This window comes from Mustelus asterias, chromosome 3 (genome assembly GCF_964213995.1).
Source record: "Mustelus asterias chromosome 3, sMusAst1.hap1.1, whole genome shotgun sequence".
Taxonomy (NCBI): domain Eukaryota; kingdom Metazoa; phylum Chordata; class Chondrichthyes; order Carcharhiniformes; family Triakidae; genus Mustelus; species Mustelus asterias.
Window position 1 is genome coordinate 10,022,477 of NC_135803.1, and position 10,362 is coordinate 10,032,838.

A 10,362-nucleotide genomic window follows, 5' to 3' on the forward strand; every position below is an offset into this window, starting at 1 on the left:
TAGATTCTGGAATGGTTCCTGAAGATTGTAAGGTAGCAAACGTCGCCCCACTATTTATTCCCACCAGGAAAAAGCAGACGATTTATTTCTGGCGCGATTGGAATTGCAATTCGTAAAGTCAGCTTACCAGGACTGAGTACCCAGGAAACCTTTTGGTGAAGGAGTTTTGGGAGAGGACATTCAACTGTACACTAAAGAACATGGTAAACAGAACAACTGAAACTCAACCTGACTCTGAGATCCAAGCATGCGCAGCAAAAGAGAATCTACACACTGCCCGCAATGCGTTTACAGATGTCACTGAGTACAGAATTACTTACAACATATATAAAGCCACTTATGCCATAGCTCATGCTCTCCATGATAAGTTTTCGTGTGAAACTGGTAAAGGACCATTTTACAATAACAGCTGTGCAGATATTTCAAACTTACCACCATGGCAGGCAAAGAATAGTAATGATGTGGACCTGCAGAGTTTCACTGGCTGTCTTGTCTGGAGACAATACACATCTTTTTAGCCTGTCTTGATGCTCTCTCCACTCCCATTGTTTTGTTTCTTAAAGACTGGATTAGTTGTAAGTATTCGCATTCCAACCATTATTCATGTAAATTGAGTCTGTGTCTTTATAAGTTCTGTTTGTGAACAGAATTCCCACTCACCTGAAGAAGGGGCTTAGAGCCTCGAAAGCTTGTGTGGCTTTTGCTACCAAATAAACCTGTTGGACTTTAACCTGGTGTTGTTAAACTTCTTACTAAAGAATAGTAAAGCAGTGAATGTTGTTTGCCCTTTGAGGAGATGTCCCTGTTGATAAAATAGCCTTTCTGGAAATGAAATATGACTTTGATGCTTACATGCATATTTGAAAGAATTTACCATCGATATACTAACCGTTCTATTTCCTTTTATAAAGCTACTGCATTATCTGAAAGCAGTAAAATTCAGAACTATGATTGGCGAAACAGTATATTTTGATGAAAATGGCGACCCAGTCCCAACCTATGACATTGTCAACTGGCAGCCAGATGCATTTGGTGACACAAAGATTTCAACTGTTGGATACTATGATGGATCTGCATTGCCAGGACAAGAATTTGTCATAAGCGAAGGTGAAATAAAATGGAGTGGCTCTCAGATTATGGTAAGGATATTCCATTCATGACAGTATGTGGGGTGATCTCACGGCTGCTTGTCCGAGTTTGCTCTCGGTTTTAGGAAGAAATAAAATCGGTAAATGTGTCCAAACTCGTTAAGGGAACAAAGCTTCACATGTAGTTAACAATTGCCAAATTGCTCCAGAATGTATAAATCTGTCATTTACCAACTTTGGTCTAATTAGAGCTTTTCTGCTATGTGCTGCATTTCGAGTAAATGTTGACTAAATCAATTATCAAGTGCGCGAGACACAATGGCTAAGACCTATGTCAATTTTAAAATATGTTCGGGTACCAGTGCTTTGCGGTTTTCGCGATAACCCACCGCGACCTCATCGGCGGTGAGAAGAATCAAATAACTCTTTCTACTAGTGGAAACATGCAGTGGGCCCAATGAGCTTCTTCACAAAATCATAGAATAACATAACACCGAAAGCGGCCATTCGGCCCACGCTTTCTGTGACAACGCATTGAAAGATCTATTTAATTTTTATCGCTGCTTTTCTCTCAGAACCTTGTAATTGTTTCAAGTATTTCTTCAATTCCCTTTTGAAACTTACTTCATGAATCTGCTTCGGCACAATTTCAGGCACTTTGTGAAACGCTTTCTTCTTATTTTTCTTGTGGGTTTTTTTTTGCAAATCACTTTAATCTTCCCTTTCTGCCTCTGGAGGGACTTGCTCCTTATGTGCTCTATCAAAACCGTTTTGAACAGCTTTATTTAATACCCCTTCACCTCTTTGGGCGGCACGGTAGCACAGTGGTTAGTACTGCTGCTTCACAGCTCCAGGGACCTAGGTCCGATTCCCGACTTGGGCCACTGCCTGTGTGGAGTTTTGATGTGGAGATGCCGGCGTTGGACTGGGGAGAACACAGTAAGAGTTTTCACAACACCAGGTTAAAGTCCAACAGGTTTATTTGGTAGCAAACACCATCAGCTTTCGGAGCGCTGCTCCTTCGTCAGATGGAGTGGAAATGTGCTCGCAAACAGGGCACAGAGACACAGAAATCAAGTTACAGAATACTGATCAGAATGCGAATCCCTACAGCCAGCCAGATCTTAAAGATACAGACAATGTGGGTGGAGGGAGCATTAAGCACAGGTTAAAGAGATGTGTATTGTCTCCAGACAGGACAGCCTGCAAGTCCAGGAGGCATGCTGTGGGGGTTACTGATCATGTGACATAAATCCAACATCCCGGTTTAGGCCGTCCTCATGTGTGTGGAACTTGGCTATCAGTTTCTGCTCAGCGACTCTGCGCTGTCGTGTGTCGTGAAGGCCGCCTTGGAGAACGCTTGCCTGAAGATCAGAGGCTGAATGTCCGTGACTGCTGAAGTGCTCCCCCACAGGAAGAGAACAGTCTTGCCTGGTGATTGTCGAGCGGTGTTCATTCAACCGTTGTCGTAGCGTCTGCATGGTTTCCCCAATGTACCATGCCTCGGGACATCCTTTCCTGCAGCGTATCAGGTAGAAAACGTTGGCCGAGTTGCAAGAGTAGGTACCGTGTACCTGGTAGATGGTGATCTCACGTGAGATGGTGGCATCCGTGTCGATGATCCGGCACGTCTTGCAGAGGTTGCTGTGACAGGGTTGTGTGGTGTTGTGGTCACTGTTCTCCTGAAGGCTGGGTAGTTTGCTGCGTACAATTGTCTGTTTGAGGTTGCGCGGTTGTTTGATGGCAAGAAGTGGGGATGTGGGGATGGCCTTGGCGAGATGTTCGTCTTCATCAATGACATGTTGAAGGCTCCGGAGGAGATGCCATAGCTTCTCGGCTCTGGGGAAGTACTGGACGACGAAGGGTACTCTGTCCACCGTGTCCCGTGTTTGTCTTCTGAGGAGGTCGGTGCGGTTTTTCGCTGTGGCACATCGGAACTGTTGATCGATGAGTCGAGCGCCATATCCTGTTCTTATGAGGGCATCTTTCAGCGTCTGGAGGTGTCTGTTGCGATCCTCCTCATCCGAGCAGATCCTGTGTATTCGGAGGGCTTGTCCATAGGGGATGGCTTCTTTTACGTGTTTAGGGTGGAAGCTGGAGAAGTGGAGCATCGTGAGGTTATCCGTGGGCTTGCGGTACAGTGAGGTGCTGAGGTGACCGTCCTTAATGGAGACGCGTGCATCCAAGAATGCAACCAATTCCGAAGAGTAGTCCATGGTGAGTCAGATGGTGGAATGGAACTTGTTGATGTCATCATATAGTTGTTTCAGTGATTGCTCACCATGACTCCAAAGGAAGAAAATATCATCGATGTATCTAGTGTATAGCATCGGTTGAAGGTCCTGTGCGGTGAAGAAGTCTTGTTCGAACCTGTGCATGAAGATGTTGGCATATTGAAGTGCGAATTCGGTCCCCATGGCTGTTCCGTGTGTCTGGATGAAGAACTGGTTGTTGAAGGTGAAGACATTGTGGTCCAGGATGAAGCGGATGAGTTGTAAAATTACATCAGAAAACTGGCAGTTGATGGCGTTGAGTACTGAGGCCGTTGCAGCAATGCCATCATCGTGGGCGATGCTGGTGTAGAGTGCCGAGACATCCATTGTGACGAGGAGTGCTCCTGGTTCAACTGCTCCATGTGCGTTGAGTTTCTGTAGGAAGTCCGTAGTGTCGCGACAAAAGCTGGGGGTTCTTTGTACAATGGGTTTCAAGATGCCCTCGACATAGCCGGAGAGGTTCTCGCACAGGGTCCCATTGCCTGATACGATGGGACGGCCGGGTGTGTTTGTCTTGTGTATCTTTGGGAGGCAGTAGAGATCTCCAACGCGGGGAGTACGTGGGATGAGAGCACATTTCCACTCCATTTGATGAAGGAGCAGCACTCCAAAAGCTAATGGTGTTTGCTACCAAATAAACCTGTTGGACTTTAACCTGGTGTTGTTGAAACTCTTACTGTGTGGAGTTTGCACATTCTCCTCGTGTCTGCGTGGGTTTCCTCCGGGTGCTCCGGTCTCCTCCCACAGTCCAAAGATGTGCAGGTTAGGTTGATTGGCCATGCTAAAAATTGCCCCTTAGAGTCCTGAGATGCGTAGGTTAGAGGGATTAGCGGGTAAATATGTAGGGATATGGGGGTAGGGCCTGGCTGGAATTGTGGTCGGTGCAGACTCGATGGGCCGAATGGCCTCCATCTGCACTGTAGGGTTTCTATGGTTCTTTTGCTTTAGGTAGAATAACGTTGGATTCTCTAATCTTTGCCATATATTTGAAGTCCCATCATTCTCGCGAATCCTTCTGCATCGTCTCCAAAGGCTTAATGTTCTTCCTTATGTATGTGCCCGGAATAAGACGCAATAAGGTGGCGCAGTGGCACAGTGGTTAGCACTGCTGCTTCACAGCGTCATGGACCCGGTTTCAATTCCGGCCTCAGGTCACTGTCTGTGTGGAGATTGCACGTTCTCCCAGTGTCTGCGTGGATTTCCACCGGGTGCACCGGATTCCTCCCAAAATTCAAAAATGAGCGGGTTAGGTTGATTGGCCATGCTAAATTAAACCTAATGTCAGGGAGATTAGCGGGGTAAATATGAAGGGTTACGGAAAATAGGGCCTCGCTGGGATTGTGATCGGTGCAGACTCGTTGGGCCGAATTCTCCTTCTGCAATGTCGGGATTCTGTGAGGCACAAACAGTGATTTATAAATGTCACGCATAACTTCCTCACTTTTGTGCCCTACCTCTGTGCAGAATGCCAAGCCAAGGAACCTATACGCCTTTCTGGGAGCCTTCTTAATTTACGGCACGGTAGCACAGTGGTTAGCACTGCTGCTTCACAGCTCCAGGGTCCTGCGTTCGATTCTCGGCTCGGGTCACTGTCTGTGTGGAGTTTGCACATTCTCCTCGTGTCTGCGAGGGTTTCCTCCGGGTGCTCCGGTTTCCTCCCACAGTCCAAAGATGTGCGGGTTAGGTTGATTGGCCAGGTTAAAAATTGCCCCTTAGAATCTTAAGATGCGTCGGTTAGAGGGATTAGCGGGTAAAATATGTGGGGGTAGGGCCTAGGTGGGATTGTGGTCGGTGCAGACTCGATGGGCCGAATGGCCTCCTTCTGCACTGTAGGGTTTCTATGATTTCTTAAGAAAACCTCTAAGTTTTGTTAGCGTGTGCCCCAGGCTTCTCCGTTCCCGTATCAATTTAATACTTGCAACATGTAATTAATTTTGCCCTTCTTTATACATTCAATGCCATTTTTCCTTTTGCGCTGCGTGATTATATGAGTTAATGACATCAATTATTCCAGAACCCAAGGAGATTTGAGCTTTGGAGTGTGGGGTGGATGGAACGAAGGAGAGGTCAAGCAACTGGTCCTATTTCAGTGACTCGGGTTGCACTTGAATCCCAGGGGGACCAATATCCTGCCGGGGAGGTTTGCTAAGGCTACTGGGGAGATTTCAAACTAGAATGGTTGGGGGGTGGGAATCAAATTGAAGTGACTAGGAGAGAGGAGGTTAGCTCACAAATAGAGAAAGCTTGTCGACAGTGTGAGAGGGAGGATAGGCAGGTGATAAAGAAGGGGAGCGCTCAGACCGAAAGTTTGAGATGTGTCTATTTTAACACAAGGAGTGTTGTGAACAAAGTGGATGAGCTTAGAGCGTGGATGACTACTTGGAAATATGATGTGGTGGCCATTACAGAGACTTGGATGACTCAGGCACAGGACAGGTTACTTCAAGTGCCGGGTTTCAGATGTTTCAGAAGGGACAGGGTAGGTGGCACTGTTGATCAGAGATAGTGTCACGGCTGCAGAAAAGATGGACACCAAGGAGGAATTGTCTACGGAGTCTGTGGGTGGAGGTTAGGAACCAGAAGGGGTCAATAACTTTACTGGGTGTTTTCTATAGGCCGCCCAATAGTAACAGGGATGTTGAGGAGCAGATAGAGAAACAGATCCTGTAAAGGTATAATAATAACAGAGTTGTCGTGATGGGAGATTTTAATTTCTCAAATATTGATTGGAATCTCCCTAGAGTAAGGGGTGTAGATGGGGAAGAGTTTGTTAGGTGTGTTCAGGAGAGTTTCTTAACACAGTATGTAGATAAGCCTACAAGAGGAGAGGCTGTACTTGATTTGATGTTGGGAAATGAACCTGGGTAAGGTGTCAGATCTCTCAGTGGGAGAGCATTTTGGAGATAGTGATCATGATTCTATCTCATTTACAATAACATTGGAGAGAGATAGGATCAGACAAGTTAGAAAGTGTTTAATTGGAGTAAGGGGAATGATGAGGCTATCAGGCCGGAAATTGGAGGCTTAAATTGGAAAGAGGTTTTCTCAGGGAAATGTACGGAAGAAATGTGGCATATTTTCAGGGATTTGTATGGAGTTCTGCATAGTAACGTTCCAATGAGACAGGGATGTTATGGTAGTTTACATGAACCATGGTGGACAAAGGCTGTAATGAATCTAGTCAAGAAGAAAAGAAGAGCTTACAAAAGGTTCATTGAGCTAGGTAATGTTAGAGATCTTGAAGAGTATACGGCTAATAGGAAGGATCTTAAGAAGGAAATTAGGAAAGCCAGAATGGGTCATGAGAAGGCCTTGGCAGGCCGGATTAAGGAAAACCCCAAGGCATTCTACAAGTATGTGAAGAGCAAGAGGATAAGACGTGAAAGAATAGGACCTATCAAGTGTGACGGTGGGATAGTTTGTATGGAACGGGAAGAAATAGCAGAGGTACTTAATTAATACTTTACTTCAGTATTCACTCTGGAAAAGGAGCTTTAGTGCAGACTTGCAGCAGACTGAAAAGCTTGAGCATGTAGATATTAAGAAAGAGGATGTGTTGGAGCTTTTGAAAAGCATCAAGTCAGATAAGTCGCTGGGACCGGATGAGATGTACCCCAGGCTACTGTGGGAGGCGAGAGAGGAGTTTGCTGAGCCTCTGGTGATGAACTTTGCATCATCAATGGAGACGGGAGAGGTTCCGGAGGATTGGAGGATTGCGGATGTTGTTCCTTTATTCAAGAAAAGAAGTAGAGATAGCCCTGGAAATTATAGACCAGTGAGTCTAACCTCGGTGGTTGGTAAGTTGATGGAGAAGATCCTGAGAGGCAGGATTTATGAACATTTGGAGAGGTATAATATGATTAAGAATAGTCAGCATGACTTTGTCAAAGGCAGATCATGCCTTACGAGCCTGATTGCATTTTTTGAGGATGTGACCAAACACATTGATGAAGGAAGAGCAGTAGATGTAGTATGTATGGACTTCAGCAAGGCATTTGATAAGGTGCCCCATGCAAGGCTTATTCAGAAAGTGAGAGGGCATGGGATCCAAGGGGACATTGCTTTGTGGATCCAGAACTGGCTTGCCCACAGAAGGCAAAGAGTGGTTATAGATGGGTCATATTCTGCATGGAGGTCGGTCACCAGTGGATTGCCCCAAGGATCTGTTCTGGGACCCTCACTCTTTGTGATTTTTATAAATGACCTGGATGAGGATGTGGAGGGATGAGTTGGTAAGTTTGCTGATGACACAAGGGTTGGAGGTGTTGTGGATCGTGTGGAGGGATTTCAGAAGTTGCAGCGAGACATTGATAGGATGCAAGACTGGGCGGAGAAGTGGCAGATGGAGTTCAACCCAGACAAGTGTGAGGTGGTTCATTTTGGCAGGTCAAATAGGATGGCGGAATATAATATTAATGGTAGGACTCTTGGCAGAGTGGAAGATCAGAAGGATCTTGGGGTCCGAGTTCATAGGACGCTCAAAGCAGCTGTGCAGGTTGATGCTGTGGTTAAGAAGGCGCATGGTGTACTGGCCTTCATCAATCGAGGAATTGAGTTTAGGAGTCGTGAGATAATGTTGCAGCTATATTACACCCTGGTCAGACCACACTTGGAGTACTGTGCTCAGTTCTGGTCGCCTCATTACAGGAAGGATGTGAAAGCCATAGAAAGCGGGCAGAGGAGATTTACAATGATGTTGCCTGGGTTGGGGAGCATGCCCTATGAGGGCAGGTTGAGTGAGCTTGGCCTTTTCTCCTTGGAGAGATGAAGGATGAGGGGTGACCTGTTAGAGATGTATAAGATGTTGAGAGGTACTCATCGAGTGGATAGTCAGAGGCTTTTTCCCAGGGCTGAAATGGTTGCCACAAGAGGACACAGGTTTAAGGTGCTGGGGAGTAGGTACAGAGGAGATGTCAGGAGTAAGTTTTTCACTCAGCGGGTGGTGGGTGCGTGGAATGGGCTGCCAGCAACGGTGGTGGAGGCGGATTCGATAGGGTCTTTTAAGAGACTTTTAGATAAGTACATGGAACTAGTAAGATAGAGGGTTATAGATAAGCCTAGTAATTGCTAAGGTAGGGACATATTCGGCACAACTTTGTGGGCTGAAGGGCCTGTATTGTACTGTAGTTTTTCTATGTTTCTATGTTTCTGTGACTCACTCTGGCCAGTGGCCACGCTTTGCACTTAGATCTTGGGCTGAAATAGCTTGCTGGCAATTGTTGCATGGGTTCACATTCGGGGAATATCTATGAGAAGAAATAAGGGAAGAGGCAAGAGATGGCACCCAAGAATGAATCAACATTTTTCAGAAAGGAAAGGGGAGGAAGATGGGGCTAATATGCATTCAGGATTCGCTGATCACACGCCCACGAGGAATATCGACCCTTTCGCCCTTAAAGGCAGCGGACGTTAAGGGACTAAAAACAAAATACAAGATGACTATCTATTGCATTTTATTCTCTAAAACAAGGTTCCAAAAGCAGTTTGCTGCGACCCCTGTCCTAATGGAACAAGAAGGGCAGCAATAAAAGGTCTATCCATTTGCTGCTTTGACTTCATACGATGTGCTGAAGGTGAAATAAGCAACACGACTGGTAAGAATAAGCAGGAGTACGCATGTCACAAATAATTTGGCAACGATTCATCTCCGAATATGGAATGATTTGAATCATGTCACTTTCAGTTTCGACTGTGTTTGTCTTTAGACTCAACAGAATGCATTCGCTGTCCGATGGAATACCGGTCTAATGCTCACAGAGACCAATGCATACCGAAGCAAATTCAGTTTCTTTCCTTTGAGGAAATCATGGGGATTATTTTGGTCTCGCTCGCATTACTTGGAGCCTGCATTAGTATCATTGTCTTTGTAACCTTCTACCTTCACAGACACACACCTATTGTTAAGGTGAATAACACGGAGTTGAGCTTTTTGCTTCTTATCGCGTTAACGCTTTGTTTTTTGTGCTCAGTGACATTCATCGGAGAACCTTCAGGCTGGTCCTGTGCATTACGCCATGTAGCATTTGGTATTACATTTGTTCTTTGCATTTCTTGCGTTCTGTGCAAAACAATTGTTGTGGTGATGGCATTCAATGCAACGCTTCCGAACAAGAATCTCATGAAGTGGTTTGGACCCACACAACAGCGTTTAACAGTTTTAGTTCTTGCATTTGTGCAAAGTTTAATATGTGCTGTCTGGCTAACTCTCTCGCCACCCCATCCTGAGAAAAACAGTGATTATTTTAAGAAGATAATAGTCTATGAATGCCATGTAGGGTCTGCAATAGCCTTTTACTATGTATCAGGTTACATTGGATTTCTGTCTTGCGTGTGTTTCGTGGCTGCCTTTCTAGCTCGAAGACTTCCTAATAATTTGAACGAAGCGAAACCCTTTCCTTTTAATATGCTTATCTTTTGTGCCGTTTGGATAACTTTCATTCCAGCGTATGTAAGTTCTCCTGGGAAATATACTGTTGCGGTAGAATTATTTGCCATTCCCTCCTCTAGTTTTGGTTTGCTGGTTTGCATTTTTGCGCCTAAATGTTATATTATCCTTCTGAGACAAGAAATGTATACGAAGAAATGCTTGATGGGTAAAATTGTTCCAATGAATCATTGACTCAAACAGCGCAGATGCAGACCATTCGCCTTGTGTCCTCTCCTTGCAAGAATTAGCCATTTAACCGAACTACATTTCTCTTTCCCCCATTGTCCTTCGCAATATTTGACAATTCTTTACATATAAAGTTGATGGGACTCACAATGCAATTGAGCCAAATTTGCTTTCATGGGTACACTATTTCCAAGTTGAAACTCACGCTGCAGTGTTATGAATAAAATTGTAAAAACAATATTCAAATAAAAGAACTGGAAAAATATTTCAATTTCATAAACAAGGGGATTCTGTGTCAATGTACACTATATTTGAGATGCAATAATACGAATCAAATAAATGTAAAAACTCGCAGCAAGGAAATGCCTGGAAGATTGGGAATCTACAA

The 10,362-nt window shown here is 45.0% G+C and overlaps 1 protein-coding gene across 1 annotated transcript; it reads left to right on the plus strand.

Moving 5' to 3' along the window:
* Positions 1–200: 200 nt before the first annotated feature.
* On the plus strand, positions 201–9,980 carry LOC144485830 (extracellular calcium-sensing receptor-like). Its single transcript, XM_078203905.1, has 4 exons — positions 201–384; positions 868–1,139; positions 8,832–8,955; positions 9,067–9,980. The coding sequence occupies exons 1-4, from the start codon at positions 201–203 to the stop codon at positions 9,978–9,980; spliced, it is 1,494 nt and encodes a 497-aa protein (XP_078060031.1).
* The last annotated feature ends 382 nt before the right edge of the window (positions 9,981–10,362 follow it).

Bases quoted from the DNA above. Each gene is read 5' to 3' on its own strand.
- LOC144485830 (XM_078203905.1), top strand. From the start codon at position 201: ATGGTAAACAGAACAACTGAAACTCAACCTGACTCTGAGATCCAAGCA. The intron at 385-867 runs GTAAAGGACCAT...CATATTTGAAAG, and splicing joins TAAGTTTTCGTGTGAAACTG to AATTTACCATCGATATACTA. The intron at 1,140-8,831 runs GTAAGGATATTC...CTCTAAAACAAG, and splicing joins GGAGTGGCTCTCAGATTATG to GTTCCAAAAGCAGTTTGCTG.